This window comes from Falco naumanni, chromosome 4 (assembly GCF_017639655.2).
Source record: "Falco naumanni isolate bFalNau1 chromosome 4, bFalNau1.pat, whole genome shotgun sequence".
Taxonomy (NCBI): Eukaryota; Metazoa; Chordata; class Aves; order Falconiformes; family Falconidae; genus Falco; species Falco naumanni.
The window spans coordinates 67292953-67308436 of record NC_054057.1 but is presented as its reverse complement, the minus strand read 5'-3'; the positions used below and the strand labels follow the sequence as shown (position 1 = coordinate 67308436).

General features: G+C 60.6%; 3 protein-coding genes across 4 annotated transcripts; all 3 read right to left on the bottom strand.

Moving 5' to 3' along the window:
* Nucleotides 1-1520: 1520 nt before the first annotated feature.
* CDC34 (cell division cycle 34, ubiqiutin conjugating enzyme) lies at nucleotides 1521-8516 on the bottom strand. 2 transcript variants are annotated; one of them, XM_040589208.1, is made up of 5 exons: nucleotides 8181-8511; nucleotides 4967-5053; nucleotides 4214-4311; nucleotides 3684-3818; nucleotides 1521-2467 (listed from the first exon to the last, which is right to left on the bottom strand). In XM_040589208.1, the coding sequence occupies exons 1-5, from the start codon at nucleotides 8355-8357 to the stop codon at nucleotides 2257-2259; spliced, it is 708 nt and encodes a 235-aa protein (XP_040445142.1). In that variant the 5' UTR covers nucleotides 8358-8511; the 3' UTR covers nucleotides 1521-2256. The 2 variants fall into 2 exon arrangements, with proteins under 2 accessions (XP_040445142.1, XP_040445143.1); XM_040589209.1 differs by having other exon boundaries at nucleotides 2306-2499; nucleotides 8181-8516.
* Nucleotides 8517-9558: 1042 nt separating this feature from the next.
* Nucleotides 9559-12417, bottom strand: TPGS1 (tubulin polyglutamylase complex subunit 1). The gene is made up of 3 exons (XM_040590457.1): nucleotides 12341-12417; nucleotides 11228-11713; nucleotides 9559-11137 (listed from the first exon to the last, which is right to left on the bottom strand). The coding sequence occupies exons 1-3, from the start codon at nucleotides 12415-12417 to the stop codon at nucleotides 10606-10608; spliced, it is 1095 nt and encodes a 364-aa protein (XP_040446391.1). The 3' UTR covers nucleotides 9559-10605.
* On the bottom strand, nucleotides 12196-14785 carry MADCAM1 (mucosal vascular addressin cell adhesion molecule 1; the record flags this gene model as incomplete). Its single annotated transcript, XM_040590456.1, is given in 6 exon segments — nucleotides 12196-13035; nucleotides 13209-13886; nucleotides 14050-14239; nucleotides 14241-14365; nucleotides 14478-14652; nucleotides 14654-14785. Coding segments are annotated over 6 exon segments (1425 nt in total), but the record flags the coding sequence as incomplete, so codon positions are not given.
* Between the last annotated feature and the right edge of the window lie 699 nt (nucleotides 14786-15484).

Below are 15484 nucleotides of genomic sequence, written 5' to 3'. Positions count from 1 at the left end.
TCTGTGGCTCCTGAAAATTCCTGAGTCCTCCCAAAACATTTCTTCCCCCAAGCACCAGGTCTGCCCCCGGCACTTCCCACCTGGTCACCCCCTCGCAGCCGCCACGCTCCCTCATGTGCCGGAGGGATTCGGCATCGGGCAGAGCATGGCAGCCCACAGCATCCCTGGCCCCAGGAGCCCATCCTGCTCCGGGCAGCCTCCAGCCTGTTGCATCTTGTGGCTGGCACTGCTGGGAGCCCTCAGCCCCCCAGGCTGGGGAGAGGGGCCCAGCACCTCCCTGCTCATGGGACAGGGAGCAGCAGGGAAGCTGCCCAGCTTGCAGAGCCAAGGCTGGGGTGCTCCTGGACACCCCCAGACCAGGGGGCATCTCACAGTACTACCCCATCACCTGCAGCAGCATCCCGAGCACAGCGGGGGGGGTAACCGGCTGCAAGAGGAGCGAAGGTGCACGGGCACGGCCCCTCATGCTCCCCTGGGTGGGGGGAGCTGCTGGGGGTGCACAGAGCAGCTCCTTGGGAAAAAGGGGGTGGGGGCTGGCTTTGAACCAGCAGCCAGGGCTGCTCCGTGCCAGCCTGGTGACCTTGGAAGCCATTTGCCAGGCCTGAATAAAGTGACAATAATCCTATTCACCTTTTAGCCTCATTTCTTAAGGCAACAAAGCACATGCCTTCACCGCGTGCAGGCGCGGGTGTCGCTCAGACCCTGATCCCATTGGCACAACTCCAAGCAGGAGGAAGTTTTGTTCATTACCCCTCTGCCAAGCTTTCAGCAGGGGCAGGAGCCCTGATGTTGTCACAGAGACCCCCGGGCAGGCGGTTTGCCACGACCTCATCCCTGCTATGGCCCCGAGGAGGTGGCAGCAGAGCTGAGCTCCCCAGCCCAGCTGGACACGGCACCGGCGATGCCCCTTGGCTGCCTGGCTGGCAGCTTGCCGCAGCCTTAGGAGCTTGCACGTCCCAGCCAGTCCCAGCCCGTGGGCTCGGGCCCACCCAGCTGCACCCGGATCAGAGCACCCACCAGAGCCCCGGGCACCTGTCGGGCACCGCTGGGTGCTGCCTGGGCAGGTCTGCTGCCTGTGCTGCACAGCTGCTCTCCGAGGAGCTCAGTACCTTGGGAGGAGCAAGAGGGACCTTCCCAGTACAGGGCTGGAGGGTTCTGGGGGTTTGGTGGAGCCCACCCTTCTGCCCAGGCAGAGACCGAGTGTCAGCCACAGCGTTGGGGCCGAGGCAGTAAAAGCAGCAGCCTCCCCGCCCCGGGAAGGGCAGAGATGCTCTCCACGCCAAAGGCAACCTTGCCCAGACGCTCCTGGCCGCTCTGCAGGTTTGAGGAGGGAGGGCAGAGGGGTGCTGCGAGACCCAAGGGTACCCCGCAACCCCCAGCCACAGCCCTGGGAGAGCAGCCAGCCCACCCACCCTTCCCTGCCAGGGCTGCAGGGCAGGAGCTGGTCCACGGCTGACATGGAAACCCCCGCAGCCTGCGCACAGATGGAGGCAGAGCCTCACCCACGCACCACACACCACTCCCTTGAAGTACTTTATTAAATAGTTTCCAAAAAAACAGAAGCAGAAAGACTCAGAACTAGCCCATCCCTCCTAGCTAGTTAAGAACTACAAACAGTGCATCCCCACGCCCTGTGGTGTCAAGCGGCTGCCAGGCATGTCCTGCCCGATATCCTGGCCCTTCCCACCCTGCTCCCTGCGCTCCAGCATCGTGGAAAGGGGCAGCAGGAGGGTTGCACCAGGGACAGCCGTGCCAGGGGCAGAGGGCAGCAGCGCTCAGCCTGCAGCCCTTCCTGCTGGGGCACCTCAGAGGCTGCAGAAAGCTACACAACGCTCACACACTTCCCACCCAAAGCAACCACTCACCAGCTCCACAGCCTCCCCAAGCTGTTCCTCCCACGCGGGGCTGCCCATTGAACATGCCCAAACGATGGGCAACCAGCACCAGGTTCTGCTGTCACTCTTCAACCAGCCAGAGCTGCCAGTTCCCCAGTTTCTGTGGATTCATGAATGCCCCAAAGCAACTTCCCCCTCCCCACCCACCTCCCACCCAGGAAGTTTATAAAATAGGGTTTGGTTTTGTTTTTTTGCTTTTTCTACAAAGACAGTGGTGGGATTTCTTTTGCAACAGCAGAACAGTCTCCCTGCGAGGTAGAGAGTTAATTTCAGGGCTGACAGATCCTAAATTCAAACCAGTTTGTCCTAGTTGAGGTAAAATTCAGTAGTTTATAGTAAGTTTTGCAATGCCAGAAGGACATCAAGATTCTTCATTGCCAGAGTCGTCTTCATCAGCGTAACAGCTGTCTGCTTCTTCCTCCATCTCATCATCCTCGTAATAGTCATCATAGAAGAGATCTGAGCCCTCATCTGGGGCTGGAGTCTTGGTCTTCACACAGTACTCCGCCAGCGTGGTGGGAACCTTCACGCCATCCCGCTCAGCATCCACCTTTGTGCCCAAGACTTGCTTCCTGGAGGGCAAGTGGCAGGGCTGGGAACAGGGCTTTGCACAGCACACCCATGTCACCGTGTGTGGCTCACCCCACAGGGATGCCCAGCGACAGAGCACTTCCCCACTCGTGGGTCACTCACTCACACCAGACCAGTGAGAGGACAGGGGAGAGAGCCCCACAAACAAACATGGCCACGCTGTAATGTTGCCCCTGCTCTGCGGGCCACCTTTGCCACACCAGGGCTGGCCAGTCTGCAGCTCAGGAGCTTCATGTGCTGGTCCCATGAGACAGCCCTGACAGCACGGCCATGCTGGAACCACATCTGCTACGAACCCAGATCCTCAGCTCTGAAGCCAAAAAGGGCTTAGGCTGAGTGAAAAGCTGGGCACACAGAATCATGGAGTTGTTTAGCTTGGAAAAGACCTTTAAGATCATTGAATCCAACTGTTAACCCAGCACTGCCAAGCCCACCATTAAGCCACGTTCCCTAAACACCTTGTCTACATCTTTTAAATGCCCCCAGGTACGGTGACTCAACCCCCTTCCCTGGGAAGCCTGTTCCAATGCTTGACAATCCTTTTTGTGAAGAAAGTTTTCCTAATATCCAGTCCAGACCTCCCCTGCACAACCTGAGACTGTTTACTCTCATCCTATCGCTTGTTACTGGGGAGAAGCAATCAACTTCCACCTTACTACAATCTCCTTTCAGGAAGTTGTAGAGAGCGATAAGGTCTCCCCTCAGCCTCCTTTCTCCAGGATAAACACCCCCAGTGCCCTCAGCTGCTCTTCACAGGACTTGTGCTCCATATCCTTCACCAGCTTCGTTGCTTGGACGCTTCTGCTGCTTCCACCCAAGTCCTCCGAAGCTCCCACATACAGATGGCAGGAAGAAAACCAGAGCAAGCCTAGCACGGCCCCCCAGCCAAGCTTTTCCCAAAAGCCATACTCTGATATCTAGAATCCTTTCCTCCTACCAGCCTGCAAACTGTAGAATCGTAGAATGGTTTGGGTTGGAAAGGGACCTTAAAGATCACCTTGTTCCAACCCCTCTGCCATGGGCAAGGACACCTTCCTCTAGACCAGGATGCTCAAAGCCTCGTTCAACGTGGCCTTGAGTCCCCAGACAGGACTCAGCAAGGAGGGATATGCCTCCAAGATCCTCCATGTCCTACAAGACTGCAGCTTAGCAAGTACTCAACAGTACTGCTGGGCCTGGGCTCAGCTCAGCACGCACCTGATGATGTCTGTGTACTCTCGGTCCTTCCCTTTGCTCTCCTTCCACTTGCGGTACATCACAGAGGCATCCACATTGGCTGGAGAAAATGTGTTGGGTTCGTTCAGCAGCGAGATCACACTTAGGAGAATGGTCCTGGCAATCAATAAACACGAGCAGGTAAGAGCCGAGGCAGGTCAGCCACTGCCCGTGTCCCAGCAGTGCCAGCAGCCTCAGTGTCATGGCACTGCTGCGTCCTGTGGCTCGGGAGGAGACCCTGGTGATGGCCCACCAGCAAGGGGACATCTCAGCAAAGTGAAGCAGGCCAGGCAGGAGACAGCACTGCATGGGCTGTTGGGTTCAAGCACGCTCCCACGCAAGCTCTAACTGTTCTTCACCAAAGCACGCAGCCCAAGCGCTTTTCAACAACCTCTAGGCATCCCCCGCAGGCTTTGGGAGCGGCAGGCAGTCCCCCCCCCATCTCTCCACTTCCCCAGCCCTGCCCTCAGACAGGCCTCCTGCCTGCAGTTCGCTCCCCACACAGCCCTTACCGCACGTTCTGAGTGGGGTTCCACCGCTCAGATGGCAGCTCCCCGCTCTGCGGGTCGTCCACCGGCGGGTGGAGGATGGAGATGCAGACATCACCGGTCTGAAAGCACAAGCGAAACAGGATCCTTAGGAGCTGCTGCTGTCCCAAGCACCCTCCAGCAGCAGCTCAGTGCTCTGTTCCAGCAGCCTGCTCGCTCTGCACTTTGGCTTAACCCAGGTGAGGCAATCCCAGCCTGTCCTTTCATCCCTAGGAAGGGACAGCAGAAGTGGTGGTCCCTGCTCTGCTGCCTGTAGCCTCGCACCCTGAGCAAGCACCCCGTGACTGTCAGTGCAGTACAGACACAGCTGCCTGATGCCCCAACACATCACACCTCCAGCAGAGCCCTCCCAGTGCCCACCCGACACAGCCCACCCCCTCACCCCCAGGCAGCAATCCTCCGCAAGCACACAGCCCCGGTGCCGCGCAAATCGCTTGGTGTCCAATCTTGCAATTAAACACAATGTCCCTGCTAGCCAAGCGTGCGAGCCCTCAAACCTGGAAAGCCTGGCTGACCTGGAAACAGCTCCAGGACAGGAGACCAGCTGTCATAAGCTCATTAGCTGCATTTCCAGTGCCAGGCACTAAATGCCAAAGGCACTGAGTTTCCAATGTCATGCTCCAGTGTCTGGCATTTTCATCCAATGCCGTCACAACAGATGGACACGTGCCCCCCCTGCCCGTCCAAGACACCCCAATGCTGTCACAGTCAACCTACCTCATAGATATTGGGGTGCCACATTTTGGTTAAGAACCTAAAGGCAGGAGGGGAATAAGGGTAGTCGATGGGAAACCGGAGACGAGCCTGCAAGTAAACAATCAGGAGAAGCAAGCATCAGCTTGTGAGAAGGAAGGGAAGGAAACCACAGATCTCCAACACCATCAGGAAAAAAGAGCCTCTGCCAAGTCCAGCCGTGCTCCTGCAGAGATGGAGCCTCCATGCCTGCCGGCTCTGCAGGCAGGACACCGGCAGCACAGCTGTGCAGAGGAAGGCGAGCGGATGGGTCTGCAAGCTGCAGCAGCTCCTTCATCACCACCCTGCCCTGTAACCTCGAGCCCACCCGGTGCTCTCCAACACAGAGGGAGGCAGCAGGCCCCAGGCAGAGCGCAGCAGGAGCTGACGGTGCTGGTCTGGCACACACCTTGCATGCTCGCAGCCCGCTCCCACGGCACAGGGCGACGACACCGAGGGCAGGCAGGCTGCTTCTGAATGGCAAAGGGCAGCAGGGCAAGGGCCTCGTGGCTGTAAGGCAGCAGACAGGGCTCAAGCCGTGTGTCTGAACAAACTGAGCAGCACTGAGTCAGATTGCCAGTCTGGGGTCGTCCCTGGTCCTGCTTTCAGGGACACCATGGCCATGCCACCAGAGAAAAGGCTGTTTATCCTTCAGAGCTCACAGGGGAGGAAGCATCAGGTGCTCAGTGCTCCAATTAACACATCGAATCTCTAAAAATAGCCCGTCACCACTGAAAAAAAAGAGACCAAGTCAAAACTGGCCGCAGTGCGTAGCTTAGGTGCTAAAAATAAAAGCACATGAAGATCATGCTGTAGTCCATGACTCCAGCGCCAGCAGAGGCGACCAGCCCGCCACTGGCTTCTCCTACTGGTGACGGCCACAAAAATGAGGTATTAAGGCAGGACAAACAGACAGGCTCACTTTCAGCCTCCAAGTGAGCGGGCAAAGCTACAAAGAGGCGGCGCAGAGATGTACAGCAACATTCCCCCCCATCCACCCCAGAGAGCCGCTGTCCCAGCCCACCAGCACCAGGCATCCCAAGGGAATGGGGGCTGCTTCGCCCACATCACTGCACAACCTGCGGTGACTGTTCCAGCTTTTGGGTGTTTCCAGGCTCTGGAAGCAAACATCCAGATCAAGATTCAGTCACTGCTCCCAAAAAAGCCAACAGCCAGAAACAAACAAAAAAAAAAATGGTGAAGATTTAAAACAACCAACAAGTTGCTGAACATTTCTTGCTCTCTCAGTTCACGTACACAAGAATTTAGACATCACATCTGTGAAACAACAGTGCAAACCACCCGGCTCTGCCCAGCAGTAGGGGACAGTCACCCAGGATCGCTCTTGACCCACAGAACGAGCCCGGTGCGGTCCCCATTCAGGAGGATAACTGCAAATGAGGCTTTGGATGTTTCTGGAATTACAGCCTCAACAATAGGCGATGCTGCCAAACCCAGTTGTCAGCTAACAGCCGTTAAAAGCTTAGTGTAGAAGGCAGAGAGGCATCTTTCCTGCTCCCTGCTGCCCTGACCAACCCCAACTACATCCTGAGTTCCAACCCCTCTGCTCACCTCCTGCCCTGCCAGGATCTGGCCCCAGCACAAGTTGATCTTATTGCAAGTCCGAGGAGCCCCCGACCACAATGGGCCCATCCCTACGCACGTTACTGCCTTGCCTTCCAGACTGGCCCTTTGCCCGAGCACCCTGTGCTCTGTGGCACAGGACAAGGGGTGGAAAGAAGGAAAAGTGAAGGGGCAGCTGGGGCTGGATGTGTTTTGTGTGTGCGTGGAGCTTCAGGCAGGCCAGGGCAGCACGCACACAGCAACACGCAGCCCAGCGCTGGGCTCTGGCCAAACAGCTGAACTTCGCAGAATAATCCCCTTTGTTGTGTCACAGGGGATCAGAACAAAACCAGCCAGAGGCAAAGCGATCCGAAAGGGGGCTCGGAAAGCAACTCCACTTTGCCGTACACAAACAGGCTGATGTTACCACAAGCTGGAAAAGGACTTGTCCCCTTCATTCTCCTCTTACGCAGAAAGTTTCATCTGTTGCTACAGCAGCCTGGAAGCTCTCAGGCACAAAACACGAGCATGAGCTACTGAAAGGGTGAGAGTTCAAAGGGCCTAGTGCCAAAAGAGGCTGTGGAAAAAGACTCCATTTCAGTGAAGAAATAAAACCTGACTGTGAAGCATCAGACTTGCCTGCCACTGCTCCACAGGAAAAACAAACCACCCAGCTTCTTGGGCACAGCTGACCCTCGGGCTGACTCACCCCGGGTGCATCCCCACCCTGCCAGCAACAAGATGAAGACAGAAGAGCTCGTAGTGGAGGAGGGAGGATGAGAAAGAGGAAGAAAACAGCTACACAGGTTGCACAACACCTGGGAAGAGCACATACACATCCTCCGGATAGGGACTGCGCAGTCAGGCCATGCACACTTTCTTCCCCGGCTCTCAAACCCCAAACAAAACCACAACACCCGCTCCCCACGCAGCTTGAGCTTCTGCTCGCTTGGGCTGGGCCACTTGTGCCTGCACAGGAAAGCCCTTTGTCCCTTCCCTCTGGCTCCACAGCAATGCCTCAGGTCCCCCCTCCAGAAGAAGGATCATAAGTGACCCAGAGATCGCGCTCCTGCACCCACAGATGAGGGGATGGAGGGGCAGGAAGGTGGAAAAGCCCTCAGAGATAGAACCTCAGGAGGGGCAAATCCACCTTACAAAGAAGATGCCTAGTTTGGCAGCAGCCACCGGCACACTGGCTCCTCTTCTGTGCAAACACCCCAGGAACACCCCAGCTCCCAAAGCCCCAGTGACCCCAAGGTGTCCCGCTATAGACCCAGGTCTCCCTGGCCCTCACCACCCTCTTAAGCTCAGGATCACCCCTGTCACAGCTCCCCCTGTACCCACTTCAACCCAACCCCGAAGACCCCCTCCCTCTTGCCCCACAGCCCCCTCCCAGGGTCTCCCCACTCTCCTGCGGTCTCTCCCCCTTTCTAAATCCCCTCCCAAGGCATCCAGTGTATTCCTCAAGCCACCCACCCTGCCCTCACCCCTCCTCAGCCCCATCTCCCACCACACACCTCTGCCCACCACGTCCTGCTACCCACACACCAAGCTCCCCCTTCCACCAGAGCTTCACCTCCTCGAGACACCGGTCCTCCTGACACCGCATGCCCCCCTGCTGCCCCCAGCCCCTCACCTTAAAGTACCCGCCTTCGTAGTACGTGTTCGGAGGGCCGAAGATGGCCACCTCCCAGTTGTAGAGGTCCCCCTCGTCCACCAAGTTGACCCGGAACCCTTCCACGGGCTCCTCCTGCAGCCCTTTGAGCTCAAGAAGCAGCGCTTTCTGTGAGCTGGGCACGAGGGGCCGCGCCATACCGAGGAGCTGGGGTAGGCCGCGATCAAAGCCGGGGACTAGCGTAGGCGCAACTGCCGCTGCGGGGAGGGGGGCGGCGGCAAGAGCTCCTGCTGCTCCGCGGCCGCGGCGAGCGCAGCCGCGCGGGGCACGACGGGAGCTGTAGTCCGCCCGCGCAGGGCGGGGCCGGAGCATGCCCCGCCCGTAGAGTGCGGCTGGCCTATCAGAGCGCGCCGTCGGCTGCGGGGCGGGGACGTGGCGGCCCCTCCCCCCGGGCCATACCCGCGTATCACAGCGCACTGCCGGCGGGGGCGGGGCTCCTTCCCGGCAGCCTTTGCGGGGTGGCGGGTGGTCGGTACCTGCGGCCGCGCTTGTGCTGTGTTCGGAGGGCCGGTGTAGGCGGCAGTGCCGGCCCAACCCGCTTGTAACAGCGAGCGTCGGTGCTTCTGGCCTCCCCGAGTATCGTAGCCAGCTTCCCGGCCAAGCAAACCCATCGCCTAAGCGAGGGTCACCTCAGAGAGCGGCCACTTCCCCTCTGGGCCTGAGCAGCCGCGCAGGCCTCACTGCCCTGCGGGCCTCAGCACCGCGGGTTCCCCGATCCCCCCCACCCGTGGGCACCAGGGCACCCTCAGCACGCCGACCAACACTAAAACCCACCCTGGATGACGGCCCTGCTGCTTCAGGTCAGCATTTAGCATGAGTAAAGTGGATTACACTTCACCAGATGGTTACATCCATCAGCCAGGAGGAAGCACTTAGCACAATTACTACACCTACGTAATTCTTTACAGCATCTCACAAGGCAGCATCTGGAATTCAAGCAGAGGCTGCTCTTGGCATGGCCCCAGCAGAGATCTCTCCGGCATCTTTGGCTCCCACATCCCCTTGTGTCACATCCTGTCACCTGCAGTGCAGGAGTCACCCAGACCAGCTCCAGGTAGTGCCCCTGCTGCTGCCTGCGGGGATCAAAACATCCGCTCAGCAAAACAAAACAAACACCCCTAAGCATGAAGGGCATCCTCCCAGGGTTTTTGGGTTTGTGTTGGTTTTTTTTTTAATAGTGACTACAAGTGCTTTGCACTCCTGTACTGTCAGCCGGGCGGGCTGCTACAGGCTGCCGACATCAACCACTAAAGACAGAAACTGCCTCAAGGATCTGAGTGCTGCTCAGATTCGTCCTGGCACTACGTGCCGCCAGGCAGTAAAGAAATTGGCCACTAGAAAAATAATAAAAAGCTTTAAATGTCTTACAGTAAACCAATACTTGCACAGTATAAATAATTAACAGACAAGTTCAAATAAATAACACATGGCTCAACACGCATCTCTTTCAAAAGCAAACTACAACCTCAGGGAAGGGGGTTTGTCTTGTCTTGAGCCAGTGCTCCACATCCCCAGTCATTATTGAACCTGGAGCACTCTGCAGCTTTGCGTGAGAAGTCATTGCTCGGGTATGAGCTTTGATCTTCAGAGTCTGGACCACAGTGGCCAGAGGCGGTTGGGTAAACACTGAGTGTGCAGACAGCAAGGACACCTCATCGCCTCACAGTTTGGCTGCCGGCAGAGGCAGAACCTTTCTGGCTCGCAGCCCTTCCTGGTGAGGTTTGCTTCCCAGCCAGCCATTTCTCATTTTCTAGGCGCTGAAAATATTTTGCTTAATAAAATAATGTTTTATCTCACGCTCTGGATTAGCCCCATATTTACCTGCAAATCCTCACAGTAGTTTGTGAGGTAGATAAGTGTCATCCCCACTTCACAGGCAGGTGTGAAACAAAACCAAAAGCAGAAACAAAGTTCCCCAGTGAAGCTGCTAAACATGACATTGCCGAGGCTAGGACGAAACTGCAGGATACTTGAAAGTCCAGCCCCACGTTTACTTCATTCTGGCTCATTGTTAATGACTAACGCTGCCCCACAGCTTACAGGCCTTCTTGCAAGTCCCCACTTAACACCTAGAAAAGATGTACTAATGCCAGCTGGATTGAAGGAGCCACGGCTGGGAGAGGCACAGCGGGTAGGGACACATCCAGTGCTGGAGGAGGCCAGGCACCTGTCATGCTCAGAACAGGGATGGGAGTACAGAAATTGGGGATCTCCTGTCAGGCAGACCCAGGCTCTCCAGGCAGCGCCTGGGCAGTGCCCCGGCAGTGCCCCGTGCTCGCCATCCAGCTTCACACCAGGGTCCGGAGCCTCCTTTGCACAAACGGCTCTGCATGGAGCACTGGAGGGGTTCAAAGCAGACACACCTGGCGCCGCACCCACCCAGGTGTTACTCAACGGGCTTCACTTTTGCAACAAACAAGGCAGTGGCTTTCTTCAGGAACTCCTCCCTGCTCATGGAGGTGCTGAGCTTCCTCTCCTGCAGCGCCCGGTCCATGGCCAGGGCCAGGCCATCCGGCCCCAGCTTGGAGCCCGCCTCCAGGTACCGCCCGGGCAGCGAGAAGTGGCCGGCACCCAGCGCATCCTCCAGCGCCCGCAGCACGGCCTGGCAGACCCTCCCGTCGGCAGCGCCGGAGCCGCCGTCTAGGACACCAAAGAGCGCATCCGCCTTGGCCGCGAACTCCAGCAGCACGAAGCAGGTGAGGACGCCGTAGCGGAAGACGTCGAAAGGCACGGCCTCGTGGTCGCGGCAGCGGACCCGCCCCAGCAGCGCCGCCGCCGCCTCCGCCGGCGCTCCCCCGTGCTGGCAGATGCGCCGCAGCAGCTCGCTGTACAGCCGCCCGTCCACGCCCGCCTTGTGCCGTCGCCCGCCAGCCCCCAGCACCTCGTAGGCCGCGCCGGCGTTGCTGTCGAAGGCCGTCCTGTCGCGACACGGCACAGACACAGAGAGGCAGCCTCACCCCCGCCCGCCCCCGGCCGCGGCTCCCAGCGCCTCCCGCCGCCGCCCGCACCTGTGGGAGTGGTGGGCCAGGCGCACGTACCACAGCGCCCGGGCCAGGCGCTGCGGCGGCCCCGGCTGCTCCGCGGCGGCCTCTCCCGCCGCGCCGGGGCTGCCCAGCACCAGCCGCTCGAAGTAGTCGGCCAGGAAGGCGACGGGCTCCTCGGGCCGCGCCTCCAGCACCTTCAGCAGCGCCTCCCGCACCATGGCGCTGACGCCGGCCCGCAGCAGGAACTCCGCCTCGCTCCCCCAGCCCGCCGCCCGCCACCGCCGCCCCAGCCGGCTCCGCCGGCCCGCTGCCCGCCGCCGGGGCGGGGGCCGGGGCCGGGCCGGCGGCCCGCCCGCCGCTTCTCGTACGCCGCCATCTTGGCTGCGGGCGGCGAAGGCGGGTTCCGGCCATCTTGCACCGCCGTTCCGCCGAGGCGGGAAGTTCGCGCGCCGCCATCTTGCACACTGGCAGCGGGCCGCTGGGCGGGAGGGCGCGCGGGCGCGCCGCCATCTTGAGTGTGGGCAAAGGAGCCGCCTCGGCAGCCGTAACGCGGCGGGGCGCCCCGGCCGCCATGGCAACTCCGGGCAGGTGCCCCGCCCTTAGCAACCGGGTGCGCGTCGATCGCTGCGGACGCTGCCGGTGCCCCGGGGCCGGTGGGGAGCGATAGGGCTCGGTGCTCGTCAGGGGTCGGTGAGGGGGCACAGGCCTGGTGCTGGTGGAAGGCCACAGGGCCCAGTGCTGCTCGGGGGGCTGCAAGGCCCGGGGCCAGTGACAGGCCGCTGGGCCTGGTGAGGGGCTGCAGGACCCGGGGTCAGTGACAGGCCGCTGGGCCTGGTGAGTGGCCGCCAGCCCTGGGGCTGGTGAGGGGCTGCGGGGCCAGTGCTGGTCAGGGGGGCTGCAGAGTCCGGTGCTGGTCATGAGCCACCAGGCCTGGGGCCAGTGAAGGGCTGCTGGGCCACCCCAGCCCCAGCCAAAAGGACACTTGCTCAGGGTTAAGAGAGAAATGACGCCTTATTGGAGTACCCCATCCCATCTGCCAAAGCACACCCTCCTTCGCCCACAACCTGGGGGATGTACACCCCCCCAGGGCTGTGTCTGACCCCTCTGCCATGGCACGATCAGTTGTCATTCTCCCACCCATCCGTGTGGGTGCCAGGAGCCTCCCCAGTGCTCAGCACCGGCCCAACATGATCCAGCCCCGGGAGCATCCCCATCCTCCCCATCATTCCAGACATCTCTGCTGATCTCCCTTCCATCCTTCTCCTCTTGTGGTGTCCTGCAGGCAGCCCCAAGGCTCTCCTCATCTGCAGGACATATGCAGGAGCTCCTCTGAGCAGCAGGCTACGCACCCAAGAGCCAAACAGTTTGCCCGAGGCCCCCAGGGCAGCGCAGCCTTCCCCTTCACAAGCCCCTCGGTGTCCGGGGCAGCAGCAGCCTCAGGCACAGATGAAACTTTCAAACTTTCAAAAGCAGCAGCAGCTCAGAGGTCTCCGAGTCCCAGAGTGCCTGTCCTGGGGCGAGGGCTGTTCTCTAGGGTCTCACAGCAGCACCCGCACCCCACCAGTTCTGCTAGTTCTTGCTGTGAGGGGGACAACCGGGCCCCACCAGTTCCTTGTCATCCTGGAGGCTGGGTGAGGCCAGCAGCAGGAAGGGTGACAGCAGGGACAGGTCCGGAGGGCTGTGGACAACTGTAGGCAGCTCCTGCTCCTAGGGCAGCTCGTACTGAGACCTGAAGTGCTTCCACAGGCGACGAGACACGATGCCGGTCACAATCAGTCCCAACAGTGAGACTGTTGTCCCCATGGCAGCGGCAGGGCCCACACTGAACACATCTGCAAAGACACGAGAAGGAGCTGTAATTGCAGGCAGACTCTGCCCACGCCAGCAAATACCGAGGGGCGAATATAACACCCCCCAGCACCAAATGTGGCACTAACACAACTCACTGCAACCCCGGCCCAAGCAACAGGGGGCACAGGAGAGGGGGCTGCAGACCACCACTCACCGTCCAAGACCATCACCTGCAGACTGACCACCTGGGAGGGGCGGCCGAGCAGGATGCACTGATAGTGGCCCTGGTGCTGGAGCTCAGCGTGGTCCAGCCGCAGCGTGGAGCTGCTGCCCGCCGCCTCCTCCCGGTACTGGGAGAGGGCCACGGGGGTCTGCAGCCAGCGGACAGTGGCATTCTCAGCGCACTGGGCACAGCACTCGATGCGCAGGGCCTTGCCCCGTGTCCCGTTGGGTGGCAGTGACCAGATCCGCAGGCTGCAGGTGGGCGCTGTCCCCACGGATGGCCCTGTCCCCTTCTCTGCCAGGGGGGAGCCCTGGCCAACACTGTCCGCAGCTGTCCCCTGTGCCTCAGCCGGGGGGCTCACGGTGCCGGAGCCAGGGGGGGTGGTGGTGGCCAGACATGCGGTGGGACTGCCTGTGATGAGGTCCTGGGGAGCAGGGTCCTCTGCGGAGGGGGGGTCGGCGGCAGCAGTCAGCTCTAGAATGGTCTCAGTGTCAGGCTCCCGCGGTGTGCTGGTCAGGGCTGCGGGGGGATCGTGTGTGGGGACACTCGGCCCTAGGGGCAGCGCTGCGGTGGTCATGGGCCCGGCTGCGCTGGGGGTCCCCGTCATAGCTGTCATTCTCTGGGGGCTCCCTGTGGAGGTGGCCACGGCCACTGGCTGCTCCGTCACAGCTGTGAACACAGCAGGGCACAGGAGATTTGCAGAGCGGTGCAGAAATGGAGGCTGCTCCCGTTCCAGCAAAACTGTTTCAAGCAGCGCAGGGCAGCGGGGGTCGGCTCCAGCAGACAGGGCAGCACGCGAGGCCGGGGCCCCAGCTCCCACCCCAGCACTCACCCCCAGCACTTGCCACCAGGGATGCCGCCCGGGTGAAGGTCTCCTGCTGGATGCTGAGCGTCACCTCGCACCTGAACTCCACCCCTTCTCCCACATCCTTCCCGGCCACTGGCAGTGTGGACACGATGTCAAACAGCCCCTCGTCAGTCTCCGTAACATCCAGATTTGCCTCCCCCAGTGCCTGGTCCCCCCCGGTACCAGGTGAGGACCAGCCCCTGCAACGGGTACACCTGCCGGGCCGAGCAGCGCAGGCTGGCTGGCTGCCCCGGCTCCAGGGCACAGGGGTCTGCCTCCAGCTGCAGCGAGTCTGGCAGGGCTGAGAGGGGAGTTGTAGAGTCAGGCAGTGACTTTTGGCACTGCAGCCCAGGAGGGAGCAGGCTGCCTCTGGGATCCGGGGCTTTGCCGGGGAGGTGGTGGGGAATGCTTACCGTAGACCTTCAGGTTGACAGTGTGCTGGTAGTACTGCCCGTGGCAGGTCCCCTGGCAGATCTTGGTGCCCTCCATGGCAACCTCGGCGCTGTCGATGTGGAGGATGCTGTGGCTGGGGAAGGAGGTGATGCTCCCCAGGTTGGTGTCCAGCCCCTTCCACTGCACCGTGCCCCCCCGCGCAGGCCAGGGAGCAGTTCAGCTGTGCCGAGCCCCCGTACTGCACCACCGGCTCCCGCGGCATCACCACCAGCTTGTCAGCAGGTCGTCCTGGGTAGAGGACGGAGGAAACCGTGGCAGTTAGGGAAAGGGACAATCACCAGAGCCCAGTTATTTACCAAGCAAATGGGGTGCTGGTTCCCCATTGTGGACAGTCACGCTCAGGTGAAAGCTCCACTCCCATCACCACAGGGGCAGCGCTGCTCATTAGCAGCTCGTTAGGGGTGGCCGAACTTTCCCCTGCAGCCGCTCACTGCCACCAGACACCAGGAGTGCCCCAGAACCCACATGCCGGTGGCAATTGCCAGCCCGGGTCAGCCCCGTTGCAGGCATGGCCGCTTGATCCATCCTAGCTTACCACCCAGATTTTCCAGCCATTTCTTGGGAAAACAAGCCCAAACGCCTCCTCCCCCCAGTTCTCATCCTTCACCAGCATCACAGCTGCTTTGGCAGCGGCACCGCAGACCCAGGCCAGGTGCATGCTGCTGCTCACACGGCGGCACGCTTCACGGCGCTGAGTGCCGAGCTGCAGTGCCGGGATGAGGAGCGCTGTAGCAATGACACGCGTGGGGTGCAGCGGCTGTCGGGGCTTGGCAATGGGAGACCCTGGGGTCGCGTTGGCCTGTTATGCCACGTAGCAAAGCAAAGAGAGCAGCAGGCAAGGCCGGGCAGCGCGGTGGGTCAAGGGATCAGGACAGCCCTCAGCCCCCATGGCACTCACCGCTGCAGCCCCGCAGCAAGCCGAGGATGAGGAGGAGCGGAGCCGGCTCCATCACCCGCAGAGGCGGTG